Source organism: Artemia sp. Qi Xiang Cuo, chromosome 12 (genome assembly GCF_049724085.1).
Source record: "Artemia sp. Qi Xiang Cuo chromosome 12, ASM4972408v1, whole genome shotgun sequence".
NCBI lineage: Eukaryota > Metazoa > Arthropoda > Branchiopoda > Anostraca > Artemiidae > Artemia > Artemia sp. Qi Xiang Cuo.
In genome coordinates, this window is record NC_142805.1 from 46662431 (window position 1) to 46681748 (window position 19318).

The window sequence follows — 19318 nt, forward strand, 5'->3', positions numbered from 1 at the left end:
ACTTACAAAAACTGAGGTGTCAATCAAGTGAAAATAGTTAGTCTAGTCTGTACAATAGGCCCTTCTTTCCTAAAAATATTCTTAATCAATAAGACCAAGAATAATTAAATTAAAAGGATATACTTGAATGGGATCCTTAATGAATTTCTTGTAGACAAATACTCAATGCCTAACAAAGATTTTCTTCAATCTCGATAAATTAAAATGTGTCTAGGCACTTGAACCATACAAGTGACTGAATCTCAGGAACAAGAAAAAATACTACTAAGCTCTATAATGTTTGAAGAAAAATATATCATTGCAAAACTATCCTTTGTTAAAAACTAAAGAAATTAAAAATAAAAATATAACACAGTAGCTTTCTCATTATTGCTGACAATTTTCAATGCTTAATTTTCAGACATGGAGAAACAAAATCTTGAATAATTGGTCACGCAAAAAAGATACAAAGAAAGATGAAAATAAAACAGACAATTTACAGTAGCAATTTGGACTGCTTTTGGCTAGCTAAACAACACCAGCAAAAATAAAAAGTAAAAGATCCAAAATATCATTTATTTCTACAATCAGAATGTTTTAACAGTCCTTTGCTGGGAAATATCGCGAAAGTTTCTATTTTAATTTGTTAGTTCAAAACGAGTTGACTGAAAATAGCCCTTTATATCGACCATGCGACGCATCTCTCGTTTTCCTTTTTTTAATCATTTTATTAACACCTGCTCTTAGCTTCAGTGACATACTTCAAATTATTCTATTGACAGGTATGCAAAGCGCGATCAATGTGCCATCTATTGTCAGATCCAGCACCCCAGACGAAAGATTCAGAAAAAGCGTTAGAAATGTTCCTACAATCTGAAGATCAGGATGTTCTTCTCCTGCAGTGCATAAACGGGGCTACTCTTCCAATTAAATCATGGGATGCAGTGTCATCTTCGATAAATGTATGTTATTTTTTGAAAAAGTGTTCCGTTTCTACATCATGCGGAAGCATTGAAGAAGTTCTTACTCATGGATTGCTCAAAGGAAATAATGCAGTTACAATGCTTGAAGAATTTTTGAAGAAAAAAAGAACAATGGTGGCCATTACGCAGTTTTCACCGTGTATCCTTTTACTTTATTATAAAAAACAAATTTTAGCTTCAAATTAAGGAGCAACATTAAAACTTAAGACGAAGAGATATAATTGTGTTCATGAGGGGGGCTGCCCTTTCCTCAATCTTCGTTCTTTATGCTAAAGTCGTACTGTTATCTAAAAATACTTTTCATTCAAGTTCAATGGCCCTTGTGGGAATGAAAAGTATTTTTAAAGAACTTTAAGACTTTGGCATAAAGATCGATGGTTGAAGAAGAGACAGCCCCCTCTTATACAGAATAATTTCTGTTCGTCTTAAGTTAATTTTACTAAATTAATTTTAAAAACATTTTCCACTAAAGAAAATTTGAAAGAAACGTAAAGAAATACTCTAAACCAAAGACGAGCAGAAATCAAGTTAAATAATTTCTCAAGCGTGAAACTATCCTATATGGCCGTCAAATAAAAAAACAAAACCACTAAAATACAATATGCAATAAATAACCAAGTCAACCTCTAAGTGAACTGCCAGTTTAATATATATAATGCTTTTCCTGAAAGTCTTAATAATTTTGTGTTTATTAAAGATAAAAAAGAGAAAAAAAAATCTAAAATACATTTTGTTTTCATTAAAGTTCTTATTATGTTCTGGTCCTCAGAAGTTACCGGGGCATTAACCCTAATCCTCTTAATTTCTGCTTGTTTTAGTTTGGCTCGGCTATATATTCTAATTTCTACTTGTTTGGGTTTTATTTAATTTATTCATGGTGACTTATGGTAGTTTTACGATTGAAAACCTCTTTGACTTTATTTCTGCTCATCTTTGGTCTAATGTAGCTCTTTAATTTTCTTCGAAAAACTACTTTCGTGGAAAATATTTCTTTTAAATAATTTCTGTAGGCCTAAGTGTTTAATTAACATCATCTTTTCCATTGGTTAAGCAAAGACATTTTTTCAGTTTTCTTCATAAGCATCCAGATTATGGCTTACTATTTACTTTATTGGAAAGATTTTGCAACAATTTTTAGTAATTTGTGCCCCTTTAAAAATCTGGATACACATAGTATATTTTGGTTTAGTTTGAAACCTCAACTTTCCCAGAAAAATAAAAGTTAAAACCCTATTTTCTTCCTTAGAAATTGTATCTAGGCCATTTTGACAACCTGTATGCACTTGTACCTTCTTGATTTAGTTCAATAGCAAGAGCAGATGTAGTAATAGTAGTAGCCCCAGAAGTTTCAAAATTATACCCTAATTCGTTCTTGAGATATTGCTGAGATATATTATTGACAACCAGTATTCATATAGTGCCTTTTAATTCGGTTTTAAGGCAAAAAAACCCTTCCCTGAAAGTTTCTTCCTTATACCCTATCCCAATCCTAAAATATCCCGCCTGGTATCTTGACAACCTTGGTTACACTTAAACTGTTCTGATTTAGTTAGATAGTAGCAGCAGTAGTAATAGAAGTAGTAGTAAAAGGGTTATAAATATTGGTAGACCTGGAAATTTCAGCTTAGTACCCTATGGCGTTGCAAAGATATTGCTAAAGATGGCAGAATCGGAAAAGAGATGGCGTTTCAGAGCGCTCAAATAGCAGCCTGGGTGTCGTCCAAGTATAGCTTGATTTGTGAATTTCTCGTGGTTTTTCTGCGGTGAGGGTGCGTATAATCAAAAATTTTACTGTCCTAGTTTTCATTAGTGCACTAACGATGGCATTTACGTACGCAAAAGCTGACTTATACGAACTGAATTCATCTCGTCTGGCAGTGGTGCCATCTATATTCGTTACCTTACGGCTCTTTCGAGTGTTGAGAAAGCCAACAGATGCCATTACAAATCAACAGCGATCCAACCTTAGCCACAGAGGGAAAAGAGGAGGCCAGAGAAATAAAAATTTTGCTATCCCTGTTCACGTTTCTAACACTAGAGCGAGGTCTCTCAGAACGGCAATGGAATGTATTCTGACAGTAGTTAAATGCATCCCTCCTAGTGAAATACCTCCTACGCTCCGTCCGTGGTATGATGACCCAGTATCGTCACTGTCAAGTACCCCACCTCCCCTACCACCTGAGTTTTTCTTGGCGAAGTGCAGACTGCCCAATATCCTAGTATGTAATGCCCGATCGCTAACAACAAAACTGACGAACTTGAAGTAGTTCTCAAACAGACGAGTTCCCCCATTGCTGTGATCACAGAATGTTGAGATATTAACGATGAAACCGGGCATGTCAAGGGTTACAAGTGTTTTTTTAAGACGAGACGCGACCAAAGGGTTAACCGACGAGGTGGCGCGGTCGGCCTGTACCTTCGGGAAGGCTTACCTTGTAAATTACTAAGTCAGCCCAGTGACTCAAGCCATGAAGTAACATGGGTCGAATGCAAACCAAAGCGCCTATCAAAGCGATATTCGTGCTTGGTTATAGCCGCAGTCTACTACCTCGAGAGTACAAAGAACAGGAAAGAACTGATCCAGTATATCCAAAACTGTACTGATGACCTACGCCGCAAACACGCTGTGCCTGCTTTTGTAATCGCTGGCGATTTCAATGAGACTAATAAGGCATGGGTCTCCAGCATGCTTGATCTCAAGCAAGTTGTCTGAATCCCAACGCACGTCAGTGATAGTATATTAGACCTTATTTTCACAAACTTTCCCGATTATTACGAAGTACCCTGCTTTCTCGGTCCGTTGCATAACTCCGACCTTAACACACTTCTTTGGAAGGCCAAAGTTGGCCTTCCAGCACCACGTAAAGTAAAAATTGCCACTCGACCTATGACTAAAGAGGTAATTAGTTCCTTCAGACAGTGAATTGAAACGTTTGACTTTGATGTGATTTGCTCTTTGACAGATATCGACCACAAAGTTGATACTTTCAACTCTGCTGTTATGTAAATATCATGAACATTTTCCTGAAAAAAAAAACTGTTAGTGACACTGACAGACCTTGGGTAACACCAGATCTCAAGATGCTTATCTTAACTCGCTGCCAGTTACATCGCAGTGGTGATATTGTTTAAGCAAACAAAACTCCGTAACCGCATTTTTAAACTGATACGACCAGCGCAAAAACGGTACATTCATGACAAAGTCTCCCCTCTTCTTCAAGGTGAGTTCCGCAAGTATCTGAAGTCAAGCGTCTTACCGGTAAACGTACCACCAGTGACGTTAAGATACAGAAAGACGACAGATCTCTGATGAAATCAGCTGAAGTGAACGCCTTTTTCACTACAATCTGTACTACTCACTTGTCCTTCACCAAAGCCGAAATTGAAGCCCTCATTGCTGACGTCTCTTAAAATACAATCTTTGAGGTATCCAAGTTCGCGGTGTATAGTTTTTCAACTTTTGATTTTCAACAAAAGTTGAAAATCAACTATGCTTCTTATCCAAGAGAATTGCCAGTTCAACTTTTAAGAGAATATTCTATGTTTCTAGTAAAACCATTCTCATCAGTGATAAATCAGTCGTTCAAGGAGCACAAATTCCCGAGTGCTTGGAAAAGAGCATACGTGCTCGTCTTACCCAAAGTCAAAGAACCGAAATCCTGTGATCAGCTTTGTCCGATTTCTATTACGCCTACTATGTCTAAAGTGACCGAATCCTTTATTTATAGAGAGCTCCTAGCCCAAGTTCAGCCAGCCCTTGATCCGTTTCAGTATGGATACTTGAAAGGGAGTAGTACGACGCATTATCTAGCACGTCTCTACCACCTGGTTACCGAGTGGTTGGACAAAGGCAGTAGCCTCATTGACCTGATTTTAGTTGATTATCGCAAGACATTTGACTTGATCTGCCATTATACATCAGCAAATAACCTCTAAAAGATTGGTGCTAGGAAGCATATTTTGCTCTTAGTTGTTGACTTTCTGCGTAACCGCTACTAGTGTGTCTATGCCCTCTTCACAAGTGACTTAAACTCTGAGTGGGCTGAACTGATGTGTGGCGCACCACAAGGCACTAAGCTGGCAGCTCTTATGTTTTTAGCGGTAATTAACTACATTATCCTTGAGTTTGAAGACAGATTCAAATATGTGGATGATATCTCCCTACTTCTGAGATATCTTGCTGAAAAGTCAGATGTGTCCCCAGTTCAGCAGTGAGATCAGTAAACCCTTTCTTGAGCAGTGCAGCATTAATGACCTCCAACTTAGTGTGAATAAAACAAAAGTCATGAGGTTTAATCCACTTAAGTGTGACCTCTCATGCCCGGATCTGTGGTACCCTACCGCCTCAACCTCAGTGGTTCTCGGGGTTACTTTCAGTGTCGAATGTTCATTTAGCGCGCACATCGGCGATCTGGGGAAAAAAGGTAGTTGCGAACTACGGTCGCTAATTACCTTGCGCTGAGTGGGTTTCTCACAAAGTCAGATGAAGACGGTTTACGTCACATATGTGCGCCCTATCCTAGAATATGCGTGTCCTGTGTGGGGCCCTCAGGCTCATAATATTGACCACTTAAGTCAAGCTCTGGAGGCCATTCAAAAACTGGCAGTGAAAGTGATTTTAGGCCTGAAATACAAATCTTATGAGGCTGCCCTTAGTACCTTACGACTGCCAACGTTGCGTGATGCAGTTGATGCGCTTGCAGTTGATGTGCAATTTTGGGCAGTCCCTTCTTTCGTCCCAGAAACACCGTTTGTTGCTTCCCCCACCTGCACCTATCACCACCAACACCCGCCATAAGAACCAACTAGTGCCGCCAAAGTGTCGAACAACCCGTCACAGCAATTCATTCGTGCTTTTTTTGTCAGTTATTTAAACCGCCAGTGACCAGTTTTATGCAATGTACTAAACAGCGCTATTTAGTCACAGCTTCGGCCACGGCTACGATGGTTGTTTATAGAATAAATGAGTCTATGAGTCTAATATACCCCTTTGATAACCAAAATGTATATAGTATGTTCTGATTCAGTTGAACACCGCCCTCACCATCTCCTGAAACTTTTACTAATTACTCTTAGCCTTCGCAATTGAGTAGTCGTAGTAGCAGAATTAATAGTAGGAACATTGGGAGTAGTATTAGTGAGGGCAGTGGTAGCATTAAAAGTAGTAGCAATAATAGTATCCACATTGTGCCTTTTTCGTCTAGTCCAGCATCCCCTCTGTTGGTGTGGTAAGGTAGAGGTGTCACCACTTATTGGTGCAAAAATTATGCTAAACCACTTACTAGAGGGAAAAGCCCCCGGTGGCGCCAAATATTATAATGTGATGCCCGCGCTTACCACAACGGTTCTATAAATATAGGGTTTGGTTAATAACCAATTTACAGTATACGCTTTCCCAGGGTATGATAACGTGATCGAGCGGTCAAATAGCCAAATTCTAAGGCCAAGGGTATACCCAACCCGGGTCACCACTAAAAATATCTAACTATCTCTTTGGAGGTAACGAACCCCCTGTCAATATAATAATGACGGTATCTCGTAATTCTGTTCCTACTCTGTCTGGGTTCCTGTAAAATTAGTACACAGTTGTAGAAAATATCTTACTTGTAAATTTCCAAAGGTCACATATAACAAAAAGAATAGGCCTCCCCAAACGGGGTCTAAATGTAGACTAACTCAAAAATTCTTTCTGTACAGCAACTTTTCATAGGGGTGGACCTTCACTTGGCCTTAACGAATCCTCTCAATCCCCATTCAAAATCCATTCTATTTTTTCTTAACTTTAACTTTCAATGGCTCAGACCAGGAAGTCTAAAATAGAATTTAGTTCAAAGCTTACTTTTTACGAAAGAATCTAACTTAGCAACCAGAATTCAACTTAGGATTAAAAATTATCTTATAGGAAAAAATAATTACAGAAAAGAAAATTGGTCATTTATCTGAAAAGAAAAGAAACAGAGATGGAACTCCAACACCTCCCCCCGTAAGATAAATGACCACCCATGCGCCATGCTCGTCCACCTTTACAAACATAACAGTTAACTTCAAAATCACCAAACTTATATCTTCTCTTCTTTCTTCCACCAGTGCCTGTACTTCCACCGCTTGGCTCAGGATCCGTCGTCATCCACACGTCTCTACCGTAGAACCACCATGGTCTCTATCGTATAACACCCGCATTAGGTTTTGAAAGTTGAAGTCCCCAGATTCGTAGAAAATGATCGTGCGCAGCACAATCAAAAGCACAAACTTTCTCGCTCTCACGAATTTATATTTGAGAGGAGCAGAGAATCAGTTTCTGGCACATTTGATGATGCCAGCCATCATGAAAAATTGGCTGCACTAGCCTCTTAATTTCCATCTGTGGAACAACCCCACATCTCAATTAAAATGTAAATTACCCCTTGGCATGATTCCAAATAATCTAAGGCTGAAAATGCAAAGACTGTGAAAAAGATAAGAGTATATAGAAATCAGCTAAAAATTTGAGCGAATCACTAATCAGTTCAATCTGGGTTCCCTCCCCTGGGATGATCAAATGAAGAATATGTGTTGATGCTAATTCAGGATGAAATTTGTATACATCTCTCACTGAATACAATTTGCCGGAAATAATTGTCGGTTCCCATGAAGAGTAACAACTATGAATAGGGTTACTGGAAAAACGTTTGGGTGAAATGTGAAGCGACTGGGAGGGAGTATCCCCCAAGGACTCCAGATCAGAGAGGCGAAACCTCGGTAAAGTGATCACAACCTCTTCGCCAGATGTGCATTGAGGAAAAGGGCTATCTTTCACGACTTCCCGCAGGGGATCTTCCCCAAGGGATTCCTCCCCCTCATAAAGGATCGAAATATCTTTTGAGTTGATAGTACTAATCTCAGATTCCTTCCCAAGTTTTTCCAATCTGACTCGACATTCAATATCTTCCAACTTTTCTCCAACCCGTTGTAGGTCGTTCATCTCTATTTTGTAATCCTCTTGTTTTGTTCCCCATGGGTCTTGGACCTCTTTGTCCCCCCTATTATTTATGTTATCAAGGCATACCTCATCCAACTTTTTTTATCTTTCGCCGCTGCAGGCTAAATCTCCAAATTTTGTCTCTTTTTTGCATTTATTTGTTCTTTTTCACTTTTCTCAATTGTTTCCATGGCAAAAAATAGTAAATCATTGTTAAATCTGATTTGGACTCCAGTGTCCACCATCTTTGACTGCATTACTTCATTGTAGCTCCGTTTAATATCTCTTTTCTCCTCTTAGTTTTCTTTACTTCTACCAGTGAAACAAATAGTTCGTTATCGAATGGGAACTGAACTCCGGCATTTGGTTTTTCATATTGTACTGAAATTTCTTGAACTTTACAAGGAAAAGAGCGTAAAATAAAATTCGTCTCCTTTTTCTCTGGTACAATCAGCGCTTCATTTTGGCAAACATTTTTCGGCGTCTCACAAAACGTTAAAAGTATTCTCAAGTATTCTACCAATTTGTTTTATGGGCCGGTCCACCTCCCCCCGTGGTCAACGAAGTTGTATATATTTTCCGGGATTCTAACCCATGCGGTTCTCTTATACGTTTGAAAATGTTTCCTTGCAAATATTTGCATTAGTCCTCTTCTATCCTCTCTATCTGCCTCTTCCTTTCGTTCTCTGGCTATTCTATCAGCCTCTTCCTTTCGTTCTCTGGCTATTCTATCAGCCTCTTTCTTTTTTCTCTAGCTATTCTGATATCCTCTCTTTCTTCTCTATCTTCATTCTCTTTTCGTTCTCTGGCTATCCTCTCTTCCTTCATGAAATTTAATATTTGTTGTGTCATATCTACTTGAGTACTTTTTCGCGAGTCCCTGCTGGATCTCGATTCAATACTGCTTCTTCTATTCGGACTATTTTGATTCCGTCTGTTATTATTTCTTCATAATTTATTTTCTGATTCATTTGTTCCATATCTGTACTATCTCTAACCCACAACTCTCCTTCATTTGGCACAGCCTCTGAGGGGTGAGTTCGTCTTGTCTTTTCACATATTATTTCTTCCTTGTTTATTTCGTACCCCCTCATTTTACCGTGCATACTCCTTTCTGATTATATTATCTCTTAATCAATTAGGCAATCTTGTCAAGTGCAACAATTGGCATACGCAAAAATTATATTACGCAATTGCTATTATGAATTATCACCGCCGTGTAATGATAGTCAACAATTTTTCAAATAGCCGGAATATCTAGACTTCATTAGGGAATAACAACTTCTTTCGCAGCAAGTAATTTTACCGGAGTGAAATATATCTCCCAAAAACGAATTAACAGGGGTTGGACGAGAAAGCAAACTGAAAAACCGAGCGAATATTCAATTAGTGAATTAGCTGAACTAAACTCAAACAGGGGAACTACCCTGTAAAACAAATCACGTATACTCCCTGGATACTCGTACTCCAAATATAATCTCCTCCTGGGCAGATTACTCAATAGGACAGGTGCCTCCCACCTTCCTTGTCCAATATGCGCACAAACTGACAAATCATCCTAATTTGCCGTCTTCAATAATATTATAACCTTTGTCACTAAAGATTATATCTAAGTCTACCAATTCACTAAAATAATAACCCAACTTTCAACGTTTTCTTATCTGTCTTTGAACCCTGTAATACTTTCCAAAACGGAGATTCCCAAACTGTAAACTCAAACTCAATTAATTTCACGTTATTCTTTTTTATATTTGTCTCATAAGGCACAGCCCATTATAGACCTTCATAATTCTATTAATTGATTCCGTACTTTTTTTCTCTCTATCTATAATCACTATAGGCTACTATGTAGGTAAAATTAACTTGTCTCTTCGAAAACGCGGAATTCCTTCACTATCAGTTCTGTTGATAGCTCCTTTTCTTGCTGCCACTAGTGTTGGTGTGGTAAGGTACGGGTTTCACCACTTATTGGTGCAAAAATGGTGCTACACCACTTACTGGAGGGAAAAGCCCCCGGCGGCACCAAATATTATAATGTGATGCCCGCACTTACCACAACGGTTCTGTGAATATAGGGTTTGGTTAATACCCAGTTTACAGTATACCCTGCCCCAGGGTATGATTACGTGATCGAGCGGTCAAATGGCCAAAATTCTAACGCCAAGTGAATACCCACCCCGGGTCACCACTAAAAATCTCTAACTATCTCCTTGGAGGTAACAAACCCCCCTGTCAATATAATAATGATGGTGTCTCGTAGCTCTGTTCCTACCCTTTCTGGGTTCCTGGAAAATTAGTACACAGTTGTAAAAAATATCTTACTTGTAATCTTCCAAAGGTCACATATAACAAAAAAGAATAGGCTTCCCCAAAAGGGGTCTAAATGTAGACTAACTGAAAAATTCGTTCTGTACAGCAACTTTTCATAGGGGTGGACCTTCACTTGGCCTTAACCAATCCTCTCGAACAACATTCAAAATCCATTCTACATTTTCTTAACATTACCTTTCAATGGCTCAGAACAGGAAGTCCAAAATAGAATTTAGTTCAAAGCTTACTTATTGCGAAAGAATTTAACTTAGCAGCCAGTATTCAACTTAAGATTAAAAATTATCTTATAGGCAAATATTATTACAGAAAAGTAAATGGGTCATTTATCTGAAAGGAAAAGAAAGAGGGGTGTAACCCCAACACCCTCCTCTTGCACTGATATTTTTAACGTTTCTTAGATATTGCTGATACATCCTTTTGATAACCTGTATGCACACAGTGTGTTTTGATTTAGCCCAACACCCGTCTTAGCAGTCTCTGAAAGCTCCACATTTATACCTTTAGCCTCCGTAAGAGTAGCACTAATAGCAGTACTTGTAGTGGTATTGTGCAAATAGGGTATTTATCAATTTTTCCTAAAATTTCCTGTATTTAGGTCTGATTACTGCCTATTTTTCTCCCTAAAAAAGAGATATTTTGCCTTACATTTCCATATAATCTACACGAAAAAAACATACACAGCATCAAATTGTTGTTTTTTACTTTAGATAATGATGCATATAACATCTTTTACACTACCGAGAACACACAAAAAAACTATAATTAAGTGTAATATCCAGCAATTCATCGCACGTAACTTTTGCATCCGTCTTGAAGCAAGTGACAGCTTTCGGTATGCTGATAGTGGATGAAGTTTTATCTTCATTTTTCAACCAGTAATTGAGTCGAATAAGTGAGACTAGTGTGAAATTCTCAACACCTCGGATGTCTGTTTTGATTAATCTTAGGATACAAAACAAACGCTCAGCTGGTACACTGCTAAAAGGTAAAGAGAAGATCCGTGATATGCACTTTCGCTATTCCAGGTACTTGATTTCGCCACTGCAAGTCTTCAGATTAAATATCTTCATCCAGTACTGCTAAACTGACAGGTCTTCAACTTGGGCATCTCCCAAATAAAGCTCAGTGACATCAGTAATTGCCTGTGACCTCCATTTTACGTCTGTTTTCTGGAGGCAATACTATTCTCTTGGAACAGGAAATCTTGTAAATAGTGGACTTAGAGAGTTTCGCTTCAAATTTCTTGCATTCCTTGGTTCAACCAAAGCTAAAACGTCATAAATTTTGTCTTTAAACTTGAAACGGTCTTGGATCTGCTTGATTAGGACTATATGGTGTTTTCGACAAGACTGGTAAAAGAGATCAATATTATCACTTGGCTCTTGAGCATCTACGAGTTGCATTGAATCGGTTGAATCTATTCCGATATATGTTTGGTCTAAAGCCAGGTACTCACTTGAAAGATAAGGATCCAGTTCGGTAAACAAACCAACACTGCGAATATAGTTGAGTTTCTTGAATTTAGACGCGACATCATTCACAAGTTTGTTGGCACTTGCCTTTAGGGAGTGAAGAAGTGAAAGCTCAGATAGAAAAACTGTGTTGAATTCTTCAGAGAGGCCGAAAGAGTAGTCCATGAATTCAAGAAATGGCTTAGTCAACTTGCTTTGTAATGTTGACAAGATAAGGTCATTGGTTGAAGTTGGGTTGTCAAACGTGGTTTCTATGAAATACTGAGTAAGAGCAGCCCGACGATCAATAAGCCTCTTTATGCAGGTCTTGAAGGGAAAACTAGTGGTTCTGTCCTGGTGCAAGAATTGAGAGTGCTTTGCATTGAAAGAACTCCTGAAATTCAGTATACTTACCTCATCTGGAAGCGCTTCTGGAAAAGTGCGTATAGATATTTCTCACCAAGTCTTCTAGTGTCTTGGCAAGTGACAAGCATGCATAGGATGAACATAAGTGAACAAGATGGCATGAGCATTTCACATTCAAGATATGGGGCACCATGGCTTTCATTAGCGTTGAAGCAGATCTATTGGCTCCAAAATGACGTTAGTAGTGTCTGCACAAAATCCAACAATATTTTGCCAGGGAATCGAGTTTTTTTTTTCAATGACTTGTTTCATGCAGTTAATCAGACCCTCAACTGACCCACCACTACACTTAAACATGTCCAATACTTCGATATGAAGGTTTAGATCTTTCTCATTAAAAAAAAAACACTACAATGATAGGTAGTCGTTTATCAATAATACAATCAGTGGTCTCATCAATTATCCCGGAGAAAAAGGCAGTTTTGAGCAACTCGACTAACTGGTTGTGTAGTACTAATGGAAAATTTTATCGCAAAATATTTGTAGCTTTCTGTTTACCCAGAGTGATCCTTGCTAGGGCCTGGTCTTTTGGAAATAATTTTCTTAGGAGAGGGATCAAGCTGTCTGCAAGACGTAATGGAAGATTATGTTCTGCCGAAAATATGCAGATGCGCTGTTCAATTTCTTTAGAATTACTGCCTACAGTCAGAAGTTTTTCAATGCTGCCACGGCCAATCTTTGTCTCAATTTCATTGCTTGCTTTTATATGCCACTTGGTCAGAGCATGCCGGGTCAACTCTGATTTCCCTCAACATTCATACTTTAAACAAAATCTACATTATGGTATATACGAATTTTTCTTTGACTTGTTTGACAGTCTTTTATCTATCCAATTTTTAAACATTGGTAACTGAAGCAACTTGTGAACAAACCTTTGGTCAAATTTTTTCTTTTGGGAATTCTTAAAATCATTAATTTACCCCATATTTCCCTGAAAATCCTTACTTTACCCAAGATTTTCCTTTATCCCTAGATTCAAAATAAGTGTCCCTAAAAGAAGTGATTTCCCCCTAAAATAGGGTAATCTCCCTAGAAGTGGAAGCCCTGATTAAAATTAGCAGTAGAAGTAGCAGTAGTAATATGCAAACAGTAACTTTTGGCTGGCTCAATGTTCACCTCAACATCCCCTGAAAGTTTCAAGTACTGTAAATCGAACCTAAAATGTTGCTTATATGCCCTATTGACAACCTATACGCAAATATTATGTATTTGGTTTGGTTGAAACTCCTCCAAATATTCCCTGAAAGGTTCACCGTAAAACCCTTAGCGTCGCTAGTAGCAGTAATTGTAGTGAGAGCAGTATTAGTAGTAGTATTATTGCACATAATGCCTTTTAGACAGTTCAAAATCCGCCTCAGCGTGCTTTGAAAGTGTCAACTTAATGCTTTAACCAATCTCTGAGATATTGCTGGTACACTCTTTTGACAATCTGCATGCTCATCGTGTGTTTCGATCTAGTTTAACATTCCAAAAACATTACCGAAAGCTTCAGCTTAATACCCTTAGCTTCAGTAGTAGCAATAGTAGCAGTTGTAGCAGTAGCAATGATAGCAGCATGCAAATTGCACTTTTTTCGTTTTTTAAACATCCCCCTCAGCACACGCCAGAAAGTTTAACTTAATACCCTAAACGTTCTTGGGACGTTGCTGATACGTCCTTTTCACAACCGATATATGGACAGCGTGCTTTTATTTAGTTCAAGTTTCCCTTCAAAATTTCCTGAAGTTTCCACCTATTTATTCTCAGCCTTAGTGGTGGTCGCAATAGAAATAATAGTTGTAGCAGCAGTAGTAGTAATGGTGTTGGTATGTGCAGTAGTAGTTGTATTAGCAGCATTAGTGGTAGTAGTAGTAATAGCGTCCTCATATTGCCTTTTAGTCAACTGATCATCCCCCTCGTCACTCCCTGAAGTTTCTAATTTAATACTATAAGTAATTGTTGACATACACCCATTTGCCAACTCGCATGCACATAGCGTGTTTTGATTTAGTTAAAAACTATTATCAGCATTCTCTGAAAAATTCACCTGAATGGTCTTGGCGCTTTTGGACGCAAAAGGTCCAACATGCCTCCTTTTCCTATAACAAACACTATATGTATATAATTTGCGATTCGTATAGCTTACAGCCCTTGCTCAAAGAGTTGTGTGTGGGGAGGAGGGGTGGGGTCATTCCCAGAGACATAGCTACTAGACCTTTCAACTATACTGAACAAAATGGTTATTTCAATATTTTCGATCGGATGTCTTAGAGGAAAAAGGTGCGTGGCAGGGGGGGGGGGGCTGGGTGCTCCTCAGTCACTTTTGACTCTTAAAAATGGCATTAGAACTTTTAGTTTGAAATCAAACGAGCCTCTTCTGAAGTTTCTCTGACAACTCCTTCCATGCAAAATGCCTTGGTGAAGAAACAAAACAAAAAACAAAACAAAACAGCGTGCCCACTTCGCTCTTTTCTGGGGCAGGGATATGGCGTTGCCTAGGAAGTCTGGCCGTTTTTAAATCATTCCAAGTCCCCTTCTCTCCCCCCGTATAATCTCCCCCAGAAATTTCCCCATCACAGAAAATTCTACCTGTTGAAAATTCCCTTCCGCTGAAATTCTGCCCCCCCCCCAAAAAAAATATGAATATTTCATAATAACAAATACAAGGCTATATGCGAACAATGGGCAAACTGCATAATTTACAGTTCTTTTCCCAGGGACTATGGGGGCCACGTCATCCTCGGCGGTATAGTTATTGGAACTTTGAACTAAACTGAATCAAACAACTGTCTCAAAATTTTTAAAAATGTCCATAGGGAAAAGGGGAGTGCAAGAGAGGGTTAGTTACTCTCCATTCTTTTTTGTCCTTTGAGAAGGGAACTAGAATTTTTTATATCCGTTCAAATGAGCCTTCTCCCCTTCTTAAAAAAAAAAAAAAAATCACGAAGAAAGGAAGAAAACGAGGACAATTAACAGCCGGTGAAAAAATTGAAAAATTATGCAAATATTTAGGTCAAGACCTCCGCTTGACCTTCCTCAGTGCAAAATAAAACTGATAAAAATATAAAAACCAAAGCTTAAAATAAAAACACCAAACTAAAATTGGACGAGGACGGCACTGAGGACAGTCAAGCGGAGGTCTTGACCGAAATATTTGCATAATTTTTCAATTTTTTCACTGGCTGTTAATTGTCCTCGTTTTCTTCCCTTCTTCGCAATTTTTTGTTTTATCATGATTAGCCAGTGTGGTCTCAGAAATTATTTTTCTCCCCTTCTTTTAAGACCAATGGTTCGATATGATCATCTCTGGGGAAAAAAACGAACAAATAAACACACATCCATGGTTTTTATTCTGGCAAAAAATACATTATTCCATATTTTTGCAGGTAGGAGCTTGAAAACTCTGCCTTATGGTTCTCATGCATGTTCTCATTAGTAGGGGAAGGGGTGCCAGCACTGTACGTACAACTGTACGTACAACAGGGCGAACAAGACCACATGCCTCTTTCTAGGCCAATCAACGGTTAAAATACAGGGCTAACAAGGTGACATCATCAGACTCCCAGGAAATTTCAGCAATGAATTTACGTAACTGTTATATCAGAATTCAAGGGGTACCAGCACTGTACAAACAACAGGGCTAACAAGATCACATGCCTCTTCCTAGGTCAGGGACCCATATTTACATACTGTACGTACAACTGTACGTACACCTGGACGAACAAGATTACACACCTCTTTCTAGGCCAGGGACCCATATTTACATACTGTACGTACAACTGTACGAACGATTTAATGTCCTTGGTAAAAACCTGGACGAGATTTAATGTCCTTGGTAAAAGCCTGGACGAGATTTGCAACTAACATCCCTGAAATTTCAGCAATGAATTTACGTAATTTCTATGACATGATTTCACCTCGTGAACATTCCGCTGACACAATTCCACGTCATCAGACCAGATTTCTGGGGAATTGATTAGTTTGAATATTACGTAATATCTGTTATAACATAAGAAGCTGAGATAACAGTTTGTTTGAAAGCATATGTTTGATGCTTTTGTATCTCAGTCAATAAATTGAATTTGATTATCAGTTGAATCAATGTAATACAGAAACTTCAAAGATGTATGGTGTTCTAAATTGTGAATTCATTGGTTTTTAAGAAGTCAGATTGTGGTTTAATTTTTGAGTGTGCTTTTTTATTGTTGGCTTCAGATCATAGTGAAGTCTGTTGCTATCACTGTCACATCAACTAAAATATGTATGCTTATAATAGAGGAAAGTGGAGTATGACATTACGAATTATAAACAAACTAGGCTTATAAGATAGAGTGATCCCCCATTCTATGAAGGAGGGAAGGATATATCCACGGTACAGCAGGAAATTGAAGAAATATGCAGTTTTTTTGGTGTGACAGCACTATGCGTGAAAGGCAATGTACCCGTTGATAAACTTTTAATTGTCAAATGCAACTCGAATATTTCATTATTTAATTTGGAATATTTTACTTTTGAGATATTTCCGAATAAAAAACACAATCCTGAGGATGAAGTTTAATTTTCTAGCAGATGGGTACCGATAGATATTCCTTGTCGGAATAAACGCATAAGACATCCCAAGAAGAAGAAGAACGGCGAAACCTGTGATATACATTGGGATCACACCAAGTGGGTGAGGAATGATGAATTATTATAATGTATGACGAGGTTGTTAAAAGTCGTGTATACCCCTGAAATGGAAATATATGACATCTGGAGAAATACTTTAAATGCAATAGTGAAGTATATTGACGACAATAAGTTATATCGGTAATTGTATATGTGTAATATATTTTTGTTGTAATTATGCTCACACACACAATAAAATTGTTTCAAAATCGAAAATATTCCATTTCTTTTTGTTATATTTTTTTTTATGTAGGTTATCGACTATTCTTGAAGTAGAACGAATCGTGGTTTGTCTACAGTCAGCAGCGAGCAATGACCTCAACCTCCATAGTATTTTCAAGGGTTTTGGTAGCCTTGATGGGGCATTCTCCTTCTAAACTAGCTAAAATAGCAACATTTCACCCTATATTATTAGTATTTTCAAGGGTTTTGAGATGTGCAGAAATAAAGTCGAATAATTATTCAAGCGTAAATTTTCAGTAAACTTACTTCCATTGTTATATTTGTTAGAGTGGCAGAAACTTTTTCTCCACAAAGGACGTTTTTCAACTAAAAAATAAAGAGCTGCTACATTAAATCAAAGATGAGCAGAAATAAAGTCGAATATTTATTCAAGCGTAAATTTTCTGTAAACTTACTTCTATTGTTATATTTAAGAGAGTGCCAGGAACTTTTTTCCACAAAGGATATTTGATTTTCTGTAAACTTACTTCTATTGTTATATTTGTTAGTGGCTGAAACATTTTATTCCACAAAGAGTATTTTTCAAGTAAAAGTAAAGAGCTGTTACATTAAATCAAAGCTGTGCAGAAATAAAGTCGAATAATTGTTCAAGCGTAAATTTTCAGTAAACTTACTTCTATTGTTATATTTGTTAGAGTGGCAGAAACTTTTTTTGGATATTTTTCAACTAAAAGTAAATAACTGCTACATTAAGTCAAAGATGTGCAGAAATAAAGTTGAATAATTGTTCAAGCGTAAATTTTCTTTAAACTTATGTCTAATGATATATCTGTTTGTGTGGGAAAAACCTTGTTTCCACAAAGAATTCATTTTAACATAAAAGTAATCAGCTAAAACATTTAATCCAAAATAAGCAAGAAGGGCTGCGAGTAGATGATTAAGCGTAAATTTTCTGTAAACTTATGTCTAACGCTATATTCGCTAGAGAGGTATAAACTTTTTTCAACAATAGATATTTTTTCAACTAAAAGTTTAGAGATGCTACATTAAATCAAAGATGCGCAGAAATAAAATCGAATAAAGCGTAAATTTTCTGTAAACTTGTGTCTAATGATATAGTTAGAGTGATGTTTGTTAGAGTGGCAGAAACTTTTTTTCTCCACAAAGGATATTTTTCAACTAAAAAGTAAAGAGCTGCTACATTAAATCAAAGAAAAGCAGAAATAAAGTCGAATAATTGTTCAAGAGTAATTTTTCTGTAAACTTACTTCTATTGTTATATTTGATAGAGTGGCAGAAACTTTTTTCGACAAAGGATATTTCATTTTCTGTAAACTCACTTCTATTGTTATATTTGTTAGTGGCAGAAATTTTTTTTTCCACAAAGAATGTTTTTCAAGTAAAAGTAAAGAGCTGCAAAAATAAAGTCGAATAATTGTTCAAGCGTAAATTTTCTGTAAACTTACTTCTAATGATATATTTTTTAGAGTGGAGGAAACCTTTTCTTTCAACAATGGATATCTTTCAAATAAAACTAAAGAGTTGTTACGTAAAGTCAAAGATGTGCAGGAATAAAGTCAATCAAATGTTCAAGCGTAAATTTTTTTCAAGTTTAGGTCTAATGTTATATTTGTTAGAGTGTTAATATCTTTTTTTGCCCAAATAAATATTTTTCATCCAAAAGCAAAGAGCTGCTACAATAAATCAAAGATGAGTAGAAATAAAGTCGAATAATTGTTCATGCTTAAATTTTCTGTAAACTTATGTCTAATGATATATATGTTAGAGTGACAGAAACTTTTTTTTTCCACAAAGGATATTTTTAAACTAAAAAGTAAAGAGCTGCTATATTAAATCAAAGATGTACAGAAATAAAGTCGAATAATTGTACAAGCGTAAATTTTCAGTAAACTTACTTGTATTGTTACATTTGTTAGAGTGGCAGAAACCTTTTTTTTCCACAATGGATATTTTTCAACTAAAAGTAAAGAACTGCTACATTAAATCAAAGATGTGCAGAAATAAAGTAGAATTTTCTGTAAACTTATGTCTAATGTTATATTTGTTAGAGTGGCAGAAACATTTTCTCCACAATGGATATTTTTCAACTAAAAGTAAAAAGCAGCTAAATTAAATCAAAGATGAGCAGAGGTAAAGTCAAAGAATTGATCAAGCGTCATTTTTCTTTAAATTCATCTCTAATGATATATCTTTTAGAGTGAGGGAAACCTTTTTGTCCACAATGGATATTTTTTAACATAAAAGTAAACAGCTACTACATTAAATGAAAGATGAGCAGAAACACCTTCGAATAATGTTTCAAACTTAAATTTTCTGTAAACTTATCACCATTGCTATAT

The 19318-nt window shown here is 37.0% G+C and overlaps 1 protein-coding gene across 1 annotated transcript in view; it reads left to right on the forward strand.

Moving 5' to 3' along the window:
* LOC148946191 (uncharacterized) overlaps positions 1-19318 on the forward strand; it is a 389952-nt gene that overhangs the window by 181985 nt on the left and 188649 nt on the right. Inside the window, exon 2 of the mRNA XM_089097629.1 lies at positions 762-1101. Within this exon, the coding sequence (XP_088953755.1) occupies positions 762-1101 (340 nt within the window). The remainder of the gene's footprint in view (positions 1-761; positions 1102-19318) is intronic.